The 16,857-nt window shown below is 33.7% G+C and overlaps 2 protein-coding genes across 2 annotated transcripts in view; both read left to right on the top strand.

Moving 5' to 3' along the window:
- The window catches only part of LOC119247470 (tenascin-R-like), a 49,412-nt gene extending 42,264 nt beyond the window's left edge, over nt 1-7,148 (top strand). Inside the window, exons 16-17 of the mRNA XM_037513932.1 lie at nt 6,594-6,754; nt 7,113-7,148. Coding sequence (XP_037369829.1) covers nt 6,594-6,754; nt 7,113-7,139 — 188 coding nt within the window. The 3' untranslated portion in view covers nt 7,140-7,148. The remainder of the gene's footprint in view (nt 1-6,593; nt 6,755-7,112) is intronic.
- A 2-nt stretch (nt 7,149-7,150) lies between these two features.
- PTPRQ (protein tyrosine phosphatase receptor type Q) overlaps nt 7,151-16,857 on the top strand; it is a 161,927-nt gene continuing 152,220 nt past the window's right edge. Inside the window, exons 1-6 of the mRNA XM_037513931.2 lie at nt 7,151-7,207; nt 7,520-7,631; nt 8,285-8,511; nt 10,992-11,061; nt 15,021-15,220; nt 16,198-16,447. Coding sequence (XP_037369828.1) covers nt 7,151-7,207; nt 7,520-7,631; nt 8,285-8,511; nt 10,992-11,061; nt 15,021-15,220; nt 16,198-16,447 — 916 coding nt within the window. The remainder of the gene's footprint in view (nt 7,208-7,519; nt 7,632-8,284; nt 8,512-10,991; nt 11,062-15,020; nt 15,221-16,197; nt 16,448-16,857) is intronic.

Raw genomic sequence — 16,857 nt, 5'->3', positions numbered from 1 at the left:
TGTATGGGGAATATAAAAATAAAATTTATTTAAAAAAAAAAAGAAATTCTAAAAGAGTGAAAAAAAAATGGAGAGTGTCCTAATCTTAAGGGCAAGTAAGGTGTGTGGAAAGGAGGACTCAAAGAGCAAGGGAACAGCCTATGCAAATTTGTGTGGTGTAAATGAATATAGTATATTAGTGAAACTATAAGTGACTTAAAATTGCAAGATTTTATTGTTTTTATGTGAGACCAAAATCCTCTTTTTTTTTTAAGATTTATTTTATTATACAAGAACCAGGGTACAGGCCAGATGCGTGGGAGGATGTGAGGATTCACTAGAGACAGAGCAGGGAACAGAACAGGCAGACTGACGAAATATACTGCTGAGGGGAGCAGCGGGCGGGACAGGAGAGGCCTCGCCATGTGGGATTCTTGCTGGTCAGCCGGAATTGAACCCATGTTGCAGAGGCTGCTGACAACCCCACAGCATGGCGATCAACAGCCTGAGCCACCAGGGAGGCTCCAAAATCCTCTTCTTAATAATATACAGGATTATCTTAAAATGCAATTGGAGTTATGATACCTATCAACATTTTAAATTTTTCAAAAGAACAACATTGCAACAGTACCTCATGAGATTATTCTTAAGTGATCTTTAAAGCTACAGATTTGACATATGATCCAAAACAGACAAGTAATGGTAATCAGTCCATGGACAATTATTATGTGGCTGTTACACATTGTATTAGTTTGTATTAGTTTCTTTTTGCTGCTATAACAAATTGCCACAAGCTTAGTACCTTAAAACAAATTTATTATAGTTCTATACTAGTAAGTCTCACATAGATGTCAGCAGGCTATAATCAAGGCGTTGCTTTCTTTAAGGTCTAGGGGAGAATCCATTTCTTTGATCCTGCTAGTAGCTTGAAGAATTCCATTCAGCTGTGGTACTGAGGTAACCACATATTTTTGTTGTTGTTGGCTTTCTGCTGAGCTTTGTCCCCAGCTTCTAGAGGATACTTGTGATTTTCTTCTTCCTGTCTTCCAAGCCAACAAAAGAAGGTTGAGTTGCACTCATGTTTCAACTCTCTCCTGCATTTTTTCCCTATTATATCTGACTCCTCTAACATGGAAGATACACAAAATCCGTGGTCATATTGATTGAAAAAGAGAACACTTTATCAAATAGTAGCAACTTGGGGTTCTAGATGCATAGCATGGTGAAGGTGATAGTTTTGAAATATTAGGGGTAGGTAATGGAAGCCAATGTAGAGGAAAGCAGTGATTTAGGAGATAAATTGATAAGGATAACATGGAAAGGATGGTGAGCCAGGCTTCCTGATGGAGGTCTGTGGAGCAGAAATAAATTTTTTCTGCTCATTTTTTATAAAGACGTGTCGTGATAATGAGATAATACCAGGGGGCTCCTTTTGAGCTAACCCATATGAGTCAGGGACTCAAACTAAGAGATGATACTTTTACTAAGAGATGACCAGAATTGATGAGGATTGATGGCAGAAATAATTGTTAATCATAGCTTACATTTGCTGAGCTCTTACTATTTTCAAGCACTTTTCTTTTTAAAGATTTGTTTATTTATACATACAAGAACTGGGGTATAGGCCAGAGATGTAGGGGATGAGAGGACTCACCAGAGACAGAGTGGGGAGCAGAATAGGCAGACTGACCAAAATACACTGCTGAGGGGAGTAGCAGGTGAGACAGGAGAGGTCTGCCTCACCATGTGGGTTTCTGTGTGGCTGGCCAGGTATCAAACTCATGCTGCAGAGGCTGTGGGTTGCTTCATAGTGCAGTGTTTAACCCCTTGTGCCACCAGGGAGGCCCTCAAGCAGTTTTCTAAGCACTTTACATCTATTAACTTATTTTATTCTCACAACAATGTGTGGTTTAGAGGTGATTATTCAGATATTGATGAGGCTAGTGAGGTATAGAAAGGTTAAAGGTTTTGCTTAAGTCTTATTTAAATGTCATAGCCAGGATTTGAATCCATTAAGCCATTTTCAGGGCTTATGATTAGTGCTTGCACTAAAAGTTGTTTAGACACTTGTGGCACCCAATATGATACTGACTTATTGGAGAGTGTTTATTTTATTTATAATTTATATCTAGCCCACTTCCAATATATGAAGAAGCAATAGGCACATGAAAAATATAAGTTGCTTTGATATTGGACACATATAGATGGAGTCCCTTAAAATTAAACTGGTGTCACTTGAAATAGCAGTCTTAGATTTGAAGAGGATTTTTAGATTTATTTTGGATTTTTTGATCTATTATTTATAAGCCACCTTGTGAACTTTGGAGGGGTGCCATTATCTTAATGATTGAACTTTGACTCTGAAACTATTATTCTTGGCTGTAATCTTGCCTCTTATTATTCACCTACTAGCTTTGAGAGTTTGAAGTTACCTCACTCTGTTCCTCACTTTTTCCACTTTTAAATGGTGATAATACTAATTTCTACTTATAAATTTGTCTGACTGTTGCATAAAATAATGTGTAAAAGTGCTTACTACAATGCACAAGGCCAGAAAGACTTATTATTTTGCATGTCTCCTACATGTGTGTCTGTCTCATCAGTTATAGTTTATATTATACTCAATCTACAGTTCAGTTTAATCATAGAAAGATCCAATTGTGATAGTCAAAGCTTATCATCTATAGTGCTGGTACATAGAAGGAGCAAATAAAGTTAATAATAATTAATCTTTTTTAAAAAAGATTTATTTATTTATGCATATAAGAACTGGGGTGAAGCCAGAGGTGCAGAGTGTGAGAGGATTCACTAGAGAGAGAGGGGAGCAGAACAGGCAGGTCTACTGAAATACACTGCTGAGGGGAGCAGTGGGCGAGGCAGGAGTGGTCTGCTGCGCCATGAGTGTTGTTCCTTGGCCAGCCGGGGATCAAATTCTGCTGCAGTGGCTGGCGATAGCTTAACAATGCTGTCTTTAACCCCTGAGCCACCAAGGAGGCCCACTCAATGAATCTTTTTAATTCATTTCATTTTATTTTAAAATAACTGTCCATTGTAGGTTTTTCTCTTCTTGATACTGTTTCGGCGGTTTGCGCAACTACTTTGTGGATATTCCAGGGTATGTGACATTTTGATCTCATGTTGTATGTACCCTTTTAAAAGTCAGCATCTATCAAGGAACTCTGCCAGAACTTCCTCTTCTAATTTGAATCTTTTCTAACACTCTTCTTCAAAGGTAAAAGTCCCATGCTTTATATTAGAATTTTGTTTCTGAGATTCTCTTTTGAGCTGGTTTTCTTTATCAATGACGGGTTCATATTTCTCTTTTTCTTCCATTTTCTCCAAATGAAATTTAGGTAAATTTACTGAAATTCCAAGGAGACAAGTTGAGAGAATCTCTTGAGCTACATTGTCTAGTATGTAGTAATGAGTAACTTGAGACTGTTGAGACACGAAATGTGGCTAGACCAAATTTTGATGGGCTGTGGGTGAGAATGACACTTGGGGTTTTAAGCAGTTAATGTGAAACAAGTGATGATTTAATGACTAATTTTATATTGATTTATATGTGGAATGTTTTTTTAATCTATCAGATTACATAAAATATATTATTAAAATTAAATAACAGACCTCCCTGGTGGCCTAGAAGTTAAGTCTCAGCACTGTCACCACTACGACCTGAGTTCAATCCCCAGCCAGGGAGCTAACCCACTTATGGTGCAGCAGACCTTTCCTGTCTCTCGCCTGCTGCTCCCCTCAGCAGTGTATTTCAGCTGGTCAGCCTATTCTGTTCCCCGTTCTATGTCTGGTGAATCATCGGATGCTCTGCACCTTTGGCCTACACCCCAGTTCCTCTATGCAAAAATAAATAAATCTTGGGCCTCCCTGGTGGCTCAAGGGTTAAGACTCAACCTATGAAAATAAATAAAATTAAATTTACATGATTCTTTCACCTTTTTAGTGTCACTCACATTGTATTTTTATTGGACAGTGGTGCTTTAGAAAATAACAGGGTGAATATTTAAGCATAGTTGAGATTCAGAGAGATCCTGTAATAGTTGTGTGGCAAAGTGATTTAATCACAGGCCATTTATTAAACTCTAAGGATTTAAAGTTCTAAGGATTTACTTTTGGAAATTCTGGTGCAAAAATATTTAGAATTCCTTTTGGTAGCCTTTAATTAAATTGAACACAGTGTGCTATTTTTTTCTGTTAGAATTCAATGTCAAACATATCCACTTCATGATCTAATACAATTTGGTTATTATCAGTTAGACTGAGAATGATATTTTTCCTTCATATTTTCCTACCTTTTCAAAGATATAGAGATTGAATTCCATTGAGCATAAATCATGTACTAATTGTGGAGTCTATTTCTAGCTAATTGAATCTTCCAACTCACATTCAGGAAACTGCACTCTTTCGCTCCTAAATATTCCTCTATCTCAATTACCTTCTTCTGAGGGCAACCCACCCTCCTCTGTCCCCAAACTACCACAATATCCTCACATGCTCATTTTTGTCTTTCTCTAATTCATATTCCATATCCCAGAGTAATCTTTTAAAATAATAAAAAAGAAAGTTAGATTGCTTTTCTGCTTAAACTTCTTTTTTTTTTTTTTTAAGATTTACGTATATAAGAGCTGGGGTACAGGCCAGATGCACGGGAGGGTGAGAGGATTCACCAGAGACAGAGCGAGGAACAGAACAGGCAGACTGATGAAATACACTGCTGAGGGGAGCAGCGGGCAAGACAGGAGAGGTCTGCTGTGCATGCTTAAACTTCTTTAGTGCTTTCTGTGGCTTTTAGGGAAAAATTGCAACATCATTGTTATGCTTATCAGACAGTTCTTTCTTACGTGATCCTGAAATCCAGCTAACTTTCCTTAGTTATTGTATATTTTCTCCATAATCAGGACTTCTCTCCACTCTGCTTTTAAAGATCTTTACCAAATTGTCAGGAAGTTTCCAGACCAGACCTTCCTCCTTGATCAGATTGGCAAATTCCCAGACAAATATATTCTTCCTCCTCTTGGTGAGACATGCTTCATCCTTAGCCAAGAGTTCTTCAGTGTGTAATCTTAAACCACGATCTAGAAACTACATCCTATCTCACCAATGTCCTAGTCAGCAGTCCGTTACTTCTCTTAGTTTCCTTTTTCTTGCAAAGTCTCATCCCAGGTTTTTATCAAGTTTCTTGACAAAAATTTCATAGCATGATATTAGTTACTTTCTAGAGCCCTTGTATAAATCAGTGTGTGTAAATAATAGTTGATTATGTCATGTTAGACCTTTGTCTGTCTTAACGTGGGCTGGAAATCAATTTTCTCTCAAACATTAAAATAAAGAGGATATAGGTTATATGCAGGATGATCCAGAAGAAGTGTCAATAGCTGTGTACCACATCACATCTCAAACTGAGTATTTCTACAATCATATATAAACCTGCACTGTTCACTATAAGGACAGTTTGGAGATGGTGCCAAAAAAAAATGTGAGTATTTCTGAGAATTTCATGGTGGAAACTAATGGATCAATATCAGTTTCCAGTAACAGGGAGAAGGTTATAGTAAAAATATTTAACAACTTTTCCGAAGGAGATAAAGAACTGTCCTAAAAGTATATTCTTCACTTAAAAATATACCAAGAAATTGACGTTTTATGTTAAAATTTCTATTTTATGCAGTGTGTCCTCAGTTTTGTTAGGAAATGTATATTTAAAATATATATCCATTTTTAGTCATCTCTCCTGAACGGTGTTTAAATGATAAATGGAGTTCAATGATTATTTCCAGATTCATTTCTTTTGGAAATCACGTTAAATTGGTATGTTTTTCATATGGTTGGCTTCTTAATCTCACTCCCTCTCCCTATATTGTTTGTCTGGAATCTGCTCGAAAGATAAGGCAGAGGGCAAACTTGACTCATTGGCAACCAATCAGAAGAACATTATGTAGAAAACTCCCTTCAAGGAGGAATAGGAAGCATTAACAAAACTTTGGAAACAGTGTATAAAGGTACAAAAAAATAGTTGAAATAGTCAGGACAGCACTTGAATATTTGTATTTAACAATGATAATATTTCATTTGCAATATGAAAACATATTTTCTATTAAAGGAAATATTTAAATTTCCTTCCTGAGCTTAGTATTTATTAGATATACTCACCCTTTAAAAAATTTGGCAGGTTTTGCTTATGTTTTATTCACTTACCTTCTCTCTGGCAATTATCCAGGTAATTGGATAAATCACTTGTACTTACTTTGTTTAAAATTAATTCAGTTACTCAATTTGAGCATAAGCTTCAAACAACCTGTTCAAGCAACATATTTTAAAAGATAAAGAATATCCCAGAAACTGATAAATTGATATATTATTGTTAATAATTATACTTAAAAACTAGATATTTTAAATCTATACTTGCCTAATGCTCTACATATGGTGATCATTTTGAAGACTCAATGTTTAATTTAAAGGTAATTCTAGAAATAATTTAAAAGACTCAGTGCTTTCTAACAGTGATTATTTTGAAACTTGATCCTTAGTCTATTGATTTTCATTTTTCCTTTGAAACTTTAGGAGAATAAGTATTTTAAACCTCTGTTTTTAAATATCAGAACCAGAAAAACCCAAGAAACATGAAGTCTTCACGATTTTTACACATTCCTTTCCCCTTTGCTGGAGCCTGCCCTCTGCCTGTGTAGAAGGGTTTCATGTGGATCTGGTTCCTGACAGTGACTGTGTTACTATCAAAGATCTTGGAGGTGGAGAGTATCAGGTATAGTTTTAACTATCATACTTGCAAACCAACTGGTATTTAAATTTGGTCCTAATAGAAAAGTTCTTTGTGAAACTTACCCTTTGTCAGTTTTTTTAAAAAATAATATGAAGACAAAACACTTATGCTGAATTGATGAATGTAAGTTGCAGCACCCGTGGACTGTTACCTTAGCAACATCTTTGCCTTTTTTTTTTTTTTTTCAAGTCTACCCTGAACTTACTGCCAGCCATCCAAGGGTTCATGAATAGTTTAACAAAGAAAGGGCAGAGCTATTGAGTAATCCAGGCTCATTAATTGTGTACTTGCCAGGAGGATCTGTCTTTAAATCATTAATGCAGGCAACATTTCTCTCTAGAGCCATCAATGTGATTCCACTGGCTGAAAAATGTAATAATGATGGAGTTTCTTATCATTTTTCTTTTACTTTTTATTGGAACTTCAGAGACACAGGTATTTCATATACAGTCTTTATAACCAGGGTTAGACAATGGGGTATAGATTTATTAAGACTAAGTTTATTGTGACTGTGAACTGATAGAAGTACTGATTTAGTCTTTGATAATGCAGTATATTTTATAAATTTTTAGGTAAGTAAATGTGTGGTGAATAAAATATATTTTACAATAAGTGGAACTTGTGTTATTTTAAACAGTGTAGAGTTACATATTGAAGTGTTTTTTTAATTTATTTTTGGTTATGATAGATTTATTATTTTGACTTTCTTTTAGTGTTTTTACACAATTATTTGTTTTGATGTTCTAGGTTGATGTTTCCAATGTTCTTCCTGATACTAGGTATGATGTAACAATTTCTTCCACTTCTGCTACAACATATAGCTCACCTGTTAGCAGAACCATGACAACAAATATAACAAGTAAGTCCGTGTTTTTAATTAGGTTGTTTGGGGTAAGGTATTTGGAATCAATATAAATCTTTTGGATGGAAATACTTATATTGCTGGTGTGTGCACTGAATGATTGAAAGCAGTTTTGTAATTAAAGCAAAATGGAACAAGAAAGTGATCTGTTTAGAACCTGCACTCAACCAGTTCTTTAGCTTCCTTTACTTTTAAAGAGCAAAGATAATTATTCTACATTTGCTTGTGAGATGCACCAGAGACACTGTTACTTAAATAATACAGAGCCATGAAAATAAACTCAAATTTGCTCAGGAAGAATTATTCAGTTTGTAAGACTGTTTCTTGTTTGCTTAGTTTTTGTGTATAAGACTTAATCAAGTAGGTTTCTTTTAAAAATGATTTGGCATCAGAAGTATGTTTGGCATGTGATATTTAGTAGCATTCCATTTTTTACATTCTTATAAAAATGTTTTTGATATTCCCCAAATATTTAATCTTTTTTTTTTTGGGTATCATACCTCTAGGCAGGATAAACTCATTTTTAAGAGTTCATTTATTTTGGGGAGCTTGAAAAGTTTACCAATATGTAACTTTTTTTCCTTAATTAAAGTGTGAAACTACAGTAACTCTTTGAACTTTCAGCAATGTGATTTAATTTATTTTTAAAGAACCAGGGCCTCCAGTTTTCCTAGCAGGAGAAAGAGTTGGATCTGCTGGGATTCTTCTCTCTTGGAATACACCACCTAATCCAAATGGAAGGATTATATCTTACATTGTGAAATATAAGGAAGTTTGTCCATGGATGCAAGCAATGTATACTCAGGTTAGAGCAAAGCCAGACAGTCTGGAAGTTCTTCTTACTAATCTAAATCCTGGAACAACATATGAAATCAAGGTAATTATTTTATCAATAATTACTTAGTATTAAAATAGTCTATCCAATTTTAAAGTGAACTTTGCCCCTGACCTGGCCTAACTTTATAGCTGAACATAGCTAGTGGCTGAAGATCCTTTGAGTCTTAGCCTGAATGCCCCACCCAGGCTTTCAAAACTTGTCCAAACATTGTCATCTTTTTTCATCCTTATGTGTGTGTTTTTTAAATTTATATATTTTAATATTATTGGTGTTTTGATGGTGAGTGGGATATGGTGATGTACATGTGAAAACTTGTGAGTGTGTATCTCTTAATCATATACAGTATTATAAACCAGTGTTACCAGAGTACAAATAATACAATTAAAAAAAGAGAAGCATTTGCTTAGTAACTTTTTCAATGATTCAGGTTTAAATGAAAATAATTAAGGGTGTATAAGAAAAATTCCCACTTTTCCATTAAATTTAAAGTTAGCTTTGTTATTTTTCTTTTAATCCTGTTGTACTTGTACATCTGTTGTCAAAGTTTTGTGTACTGCTTTGAAAAATTTATACTGAGTCAATGTCTCAAAGAGCAATGAATTTAATTCATCTTCACTCAGTAAATATTTCCTGGACATTTATTGTGTCTTTGCATGCATAGAATTATTTTTAGTTCTTTCTAATGTTAAATATATAAAATTTAGCATCTTATTTAAATACTAAATTAAAAAGACCATATAAAGAGCAGTTCTAAATTAGTTAGCCCATGCAACAATGTTTACAGTTAAGAGATAAGATATTTTCAGGGAAGAGTAAAGTGTAGAAATATCTTCTTTTTTCTATTTCCAACAAAGCATCAATACATCCTATAAGTATTGATGATAATTGCATATAGTGAAAAAAATCTATAATAGCTGTGTAAATATGTGGTCATATATAACAAATGACTTTCAAAATGATAAGTGATGGAAAAGAGAGATTTTTGTTTGGGTTTTTTTTTAATTAGAAATATCCCTATTTGTAGAGTCAGAGAAAATAATACAAACTGGAGAGAATATGCAAATTGTAGACATCCTCCAAATAAGAAAAGCAAAAAACCAACCTTTGCTTATGCAAAGGGTTCACAAAACCAAAGGTTTGTGATGACAGCTTCATTAAAGAAACTAGGGTTTAAGTAAAGGCAAAATTCTTCTAACATCTGAACATGACATAGTGCAGGTTGCATCAATACACAAAAATCCAGTTTCATATGTTGAAATATGCTATTGAAGGTAATATGTAACTTTTAATATGATATAGGAAATTATTACTGATGAAAAGGTGACTGAGCCGGCCTCATTCTGCTCCAATCTATTTCTAAGGACTTCGCATTTTTATTCCTTTGAATTTTCTTATTTCAGGCCTATAGGGAAAACTCCTTACACTTTTTTTTATCCCAAGCTTTATAAATCATTGTTGTGACCTTTACATTGTTCAAATGTTAGCCATTGCAGAATTCCCAAGAGTAGTTGCCATGGTACACAGGATATCTTCAAATACAGATATCAAATCTATATTTGGGGAAAATCCTTCTAGGTACTTTACATATGTTATTTCATTTAGTCCTCAGAAAGGTCCTATGGCATAGATATATTATTTATTTCTATTTGAAGAAGAAGGAAAATGTGCTTTAGAGCATTGAAGAAAATTGCCCAAAGCTACTCATTTGGGAATTAGAAGAACTATAATTCTGCTAAGTGAGACCAAGGCTGTCTCACTCCAGTTATGGCATGTGGAAGAGTTCAAAAGTTTTGTTCTCTGTTAGGACAGTTTCTATGCCTATTGTAGTGTATTTAAGTAGACTATTCAAGTCAAAAATAATTTTTTCATCTTTAAAATTGAAAGTGTCTAAATGATTAAGTAGATCTACTTATTTTTAAAATTGTTTTCCTATTTGCCTGATTAGATTGCAAATTCTAATGTTAAATATCATATACATTGTCTCATATCTGTGAAGAAATAACCACATGTCTTTCATAGAGTGATCTTAGTGCAAAGAGATAGGTTGAGCTTTAGAAATAAGCACAACTTTAACGGTTCTACCATTTATTCCTGTGTGACTCTGGGCATATGACTTGACCTCTCTCAACCAGTTTTCTAATCTACAGAGTGTTGACAATAAGGTCTCTTATTTTGATTATCTGGATAAAAGGAGGTGAGTAAAATCCTTAGTAGATTTCCTGGTGCATAAAATCACTTAATAAGTAGTAACTGCTGTTATTAATATTATTATTGAAAGACTATAATGTTTATTAATTGCTTTACTAGGAATCTGAGAAATCTATTGAATCAGACTATGCTGAAAATATACACTAAGGGGAAGTGGGAATATGGAATAATTACTTATTTGCCTTTCATTTTGGGAATAACATAGGAATTAGAGGGGGGAATCATTAACTGATGGACAAGTCAGTGTGGTTCTTCCAGACTCTGTTTAATTAGAGTCAAAGTTTGAGTATAATTGTTTTGGTGTATTCTAGGTTGCTGCTGAAAACAGTGCTGGCATTGGAATATTTAGTGATCCATTTCTCTTCCAAACTGCAGAAAGTGGTAATTTTTCTAAATCATTTATTCTAAATAAACATAGTTTTGAGTTTTTATCATTTAAAACAACTATAGAATATAACAATATCTGACTCCAAAATACATAAAATTTTCAAAAGTGTGACCTTTTAATTTACTTTGAGTCTACATGGATAGTTAATTTATTCATTAATATACACATGTATATATTGTCCTTTCTGATTATAAAAGCAGTATTATTTTAGAAAACTTTTAAAAATGAAAATGAAAAACAGTGGAAATTAGCCATGTCCCCATTATATTATATTCTTGTTACCATTCTGTTACATCTTTATCTGCTCTCCCCTCTCCACCCAATAAACATATGCCTTTGTGACTATGTATTAATGAAAGTAGGCTTCTGCCATGTATGCAAGTTTATATCTTTTCCTCCTAATGTCTTTATCATGAACATCTTTATGATATTAGACTTTTGGAAAGAATGGATTTTAATGGTTATCACATTTTCCACATCATCCAGTCATTTATCAAACAAATTTAAGACAGCTTCATTCTTCTACACATTCATTCTTGATGTCATCCTTTATCCTCTCTCTCAAAGCACTCTGCTCTATCAACAAAACTTACCAGTACTATATCAAAATGTATCCTGAATTTCACTATCCATTATAGCTAGTCAATCTATCCAACCCATTATCATTTCTTGCCTGAATGATTGAAAGTCTCTTGACTGGTTTTCCTCTTTCCAACTTTAACTATCTGCAGTTTGTTCTCCCTACAACAGTCACATCATCTTTTGAAATATAAGCCAGATCATGTTACTTCATTCACCCTTACATGACGCCTTTTGTGTACAGAGTAAGACTTAAGTCTTTCCCCGGTCTACACGCCCTAACTTCTCTTGCCCCTCTCTATGTCCATCTTGCCATGCTTCTTTCCCTCCAGCTACTCCAGCCACACTGACCTTCCATCTTAGGCTCATTGCGCTCTGCACAGCCCCTTTGCCTGCAATGCCTTTTCCACTAAATATCCATAATCTGCTCTAGCCTAGTTAGTTCAGATTTTATATTTCCTTTCCAGACTACACTTTCTAAAATAGTCCCTATTTCCAACAAATTTATTTTTGTCATTGAATCATCCTGGAATAGTACACATTTACTTCCTTATTTTTTTATTGTGTCTATTAGCCTAGAAGATCATAAGCTTTGTGATAAAAGAAAGTTACTGAATGTGATTTTATCTGTTTAATATTCTGCCATTCATTTATAATAGCAAAAAGTTAGAACCAATAAATAGAAACATGGTTAAATAATGGCATCTCCATATCTCTAGTCAATCACACATATTTTCTGCAGAGCTTATATTCTAATGGGTTAAAATAAACAAATTAATGATTGACCATGTCTACAGATCTGCATCTATAACTGTTCTATATATTCAAAGAAAAAAAAAATCTTCCAGTAGTTCACCAAGGGGAAACTTGAAACAGGCCATGTGGGTGGAGAGGGTGATGATCAATGTTATAACAACATGCAGTCAGCTTTGTGTTCTTGCCCCTATTTGAAACTCCATCTGAAGAAGCATCTAGAGAATCAAGCATAACTTGATTCAATTGAGATTCAGAGACCATTCTGGAAAATATTTAAAAATAGAAATTAACGATTCATGAAGTTCAATTTACTCTTGTTGATTTTGAACTTATTGTCTTCAGTGGTATCAGCACAACTAAATTTCAAACAGGAATATTATCATTTTAAAATTAAAATATTCACAAAGATATAAAAGCACAACTTACTATGTGTTTGGTTATAGGATAAATAATTAGAATGATTTTTAAATGACATAGCACAAAGGTTTCTTTTGTAATGTCATGGCTTATTAGCCTCTCAGTGTGGCATATGCATGTTATGATTTTAAAATGATGGTGTTTTCAATTTTATATATCTTCTACTTCTTGCTAACTGAAATAATTTTTAGAGATATTAATTCTCTTAGAAAATTGGGGCCTCCTTAGTGGCCTAGAGTTTAAGTCTCAGGACTGTCACTGCTAAGGACTGAGTTAGATCCCCGGCCAGGGAGGTGACCCACATGGCTCAGCAGACCTCTCCTGTCTTACCTGCTGCTCTCCTCAGCAGCATATTTCAGGAAATCCACCTGTTCTGCTTCCCACAGTCTCTGATGAGTCCTCTCACCCCCTGCACCTCTGACCTTTACCCCAGTTCTTTTGCCACACATGCAAAAAAAAATCATGATTGGGAGAAAATGGAGAAAATCTGAGATGTATTAAAATTAGAATGAGAACCGTACTCTGTTTCTGAGTTGCTGTGTGTTCTTGGAACACACAGTTCTTGGTTTATACAATAAACTCTCCTGCCCGATCTTTCCTCCCTTCTTTTATAAACATGAGGAGGTAAAAATTTGTAGTTTAACTAGATTTTATTATATCAGACTCTGCATCTCTTTATGTTGCACAGACATGATTTAAGGAATATTTCTGTGGAATAAATAAGTTGCCTTTATTATTGTGGAGCCAGAAGTAATACCTTTCTTCACAAATATAGATAATTCCTACGAGGACTATATTAATCAGTCAGTTATACCATACTAAGTTGATAGTCAATCCACAAGCATGATAAGATCCTTTTTTAAACCTTCCATATAGCATTATTTTAGCAAATGTAGAATTTATTTTATTCTTAAAGTATTAAAAATATCCCTGGCACCTTCATTGCTAAGTTAGCAATACAGAAGTCTCTGTATTGGCTGTTTAGTTCTTTCCTGGTTCAAAAAAAATGTGTGTTTTGTATAACATACACTTTGAAAAGTTGTAGTATATTCATGTACTTGTATATTTATGCATGTCTCTTGTCTGTATGTTTTTAAAGGATATGAAAGATACTTCTGTAATGATGAAATTACTTTATAACAGAACATTTTGGTACTTCCATTTTAAATCTTTACTGGGATAAGAATATTAAATTTACTCTATAAATATCAGGAGATAATAGGATTTGGGTACATGGAAGTTCAGAAGTAGAAATTAGAATATTTAAAATAGGAAAAGAGCTGTCAGCTAAGAAAGAGTCAAAATTTGTCATTACACATAAAATCAGAAAAGGAACAAACACACAGATACATTTTATTGAGAAAAAATAATTTAAAGCAAGTTAATAAAATATCTTTTTCACTAATTGTTATTTAACAAATTTAATTATTTTCTGTGTATTTAATGTTTTTGGTCTACTTTTCTATTCTTAAATTATGCTTTAGAATTTAAAAGTTTGGTTACTTTATAAATTCAAATTTATATATACTTGAGTATTCCCCTAAGGCTGTCATTAAGGTCCATTTGGAAATGTGTCAACTTGTCATAATTTGTTATTGATATATATTTCAGGCATACGTATAAAATTTTGCATAATTTACACAAAAAAAGCAATTTTATTTTATTTTTATGTAGCAGGACTGGGGTGTAGGCCAGAGGTACAGTGGTGGGGGGTGGTGAGAGGATTCACAAGATACTGAGTAGGGAGCAGAACAGGTAGATTTACTGAAATACACTGCTGAGGGGGAGCAGCGGGCAAGACAGGAGAGGTCTGTCCAGCCATATGTGGGTTAGCTCCCTGGCCAGAGATCTAACTCAGTCCTTAGCAGTGATAGCACTGAGACTTAACCATAGGCCACCAAGGAGGCCCCAAATAAGCAATTTAAAAGCGGATTAAGATTAATGACAAATTTTATTTCTTATGATTCCCAGCATCATATATTTAATACTTTTCCTTTTTTCCTTTATTATATTTTATCCACCCAAGAGACATTCAAGTTTAAAATATTTAGTATCAAAGAGTTACAATATTATCATTAACCTTTTTAAGCTTTAACTGATTACATTGACCATGGTAAAGTTCAAATCACAAGATTATATAATTGCTACTCTAAATTTTTAAGTGTTTTTCCTCTCTTTAAACCCCCTTTTACTTCTACAGCTCCAGGAAAAGTAGTGAATCTCACAGTGGAAGCCTTTAACTATTCAGCAGTAAACTTGATTTGGTATTTACCTCGACAACCAAATGGCAAAATTACCAGCTTCAAGATTAGTGTTAAACATGCCAGAAGTGGGATAGTAGTGAAAGATGTCTCTATCAGAGTAGAAGACATACTGATGGGGAAATTGCCAGAATGTAATGTAAGTATCATTGAACACTGTATTTCAAAACTTTTAGGTAAACATATCTTCAAATTTCTGGTATTTGGATACTGTGTATTTTACCAGTGTGGTTATTTACTTGTAGTACTAGGTCATATTATATTATTCACAATTGGCTTATATTCAAGGTAAAATAAGAAAGAAGAATTTAAAACTGAGATGTCAAAATCATTTAGGGAGTTCAGAAAAGACTTTTTCAAAGGAGTAACATTTGTGAATTGTCTTGAAATAAGGACTGATAGAGTATGTGAGGGTGGAGAATACTTTATAAAGCTCTGAAGTAGGGAAGTGTGAGATATCATTGGAGAAAAGAGAATATTTCCTGAGACAGGAGGAGAGGGGAGGGGAATATTCAGTTAAATATGTGGAAGGAAATGTTTTTGTGTGTAGTATCTTTGAAAAATCATTATTCATTATTCTAATCCTTGCTGGGAACTCCTTGGAATTACTGTAATAGTAATTTTTCAAAAATAGCTTTGTTGATCTTTGTGATATTATTGATAGAGAAACATCAAATCAAAATTACTTTTGTTTTAAATTCTTTAGGTTACAGACGTTTCAAATCTTTTAAAAATTGGGATCTATTTTTAATACATACACATATTCCTATACACATAGATACAACACATACTCTATTGATTTTATCTTTTGAGTATTTATGAAAATATGATAATTACAGTAATAAAGTGACCTGTGATTGAAATTTCATGAAAGGAAAATATATATTTCATCCCTTTGATTTTTGCATTTTAACATAAATTTAACAAATTCTTACTAGTGATTTTGTTATAATTTTCCCTTTACTCTAAGCCACTTGAAATATATATATGTGTATATATACACACACAATTTAAGAATAATATTTGTATTGTAAATGAAAGAAAATTAATTATGTTTCTCATGTTCATCAAGAGATATTACATGACTTTTCCATGGATTTTGACTTTACTTACTAGGAGAATAATGAATCATTTTTATGGAGTACTACCAGTCCTTCTCCAACACCAGGGAGGGTTACACCTCCAACGCGAACCACATATTCTTCCAGTTTGCTGGCCTGGAGTAAGATAAGCTCAGTCTGGAAGGAGCCTATCAGTTTTGTGGTGACAAATCTGAGACCATATACAACATACCTTTTTGAAGTTTCTGCTGTTACAACTGAAGCAGGTTATATTGACAGTACTATTGTCAGAACACCAGAATCTGGTATGGTTTCATTTTTTTTAATAGAAAAAAGCGAATTATTTATGGACTAATCTTTCATTTTTTTCTCATGTGTATTTCTCTGTTAAAACTTCCTTTCAGTAGCTTCCCTATTCTCCATCCCCAGCATCTTCAGTTTCTAGGCTCTTTTGTAATACTAACTTAAGAATCTAAAAGATTAAGGCATAGTTGAAATAAAGGATCTTGAGCTAAGAACCATGCTCCTAAATTTACTCTTTATCATTCTGTGATATCAGCAATTTTTTATAATCATAAAAAATTTTATGATTATAAAAAATTGCCCTTCTACATCTTCTACAATCACATATTCTCTTCTCTCACTGACATTTGTTGCCAAATGTGAGGATAATACCTGTAGCAGCAGACATAGTCTGTTAACATTTCAGTATCAG

The sequence above is a fragment of the Talpa occidentalis genome, unplaced genomic scaffold (genome assembly GCF_014898055.3).
Source record: "Talpa occidentalis isolate TD23 unplaced genomic scaffold, MPIMG_talOcc4v2.1 talOcc4.16, whole genome shotgun sequence".
Taxonomy (NCBI): domain Eukaryota; kingdom Metazoa; phylum Chordata; class Mammalia; order Eulipotyphla; family Talpidae; genus Talpa; species Talpa occidentalis.
Note: the sequence above shows the minus strand (reverse complement) of the source record. Positions and strands in the feature narration are given on the sequence as shown.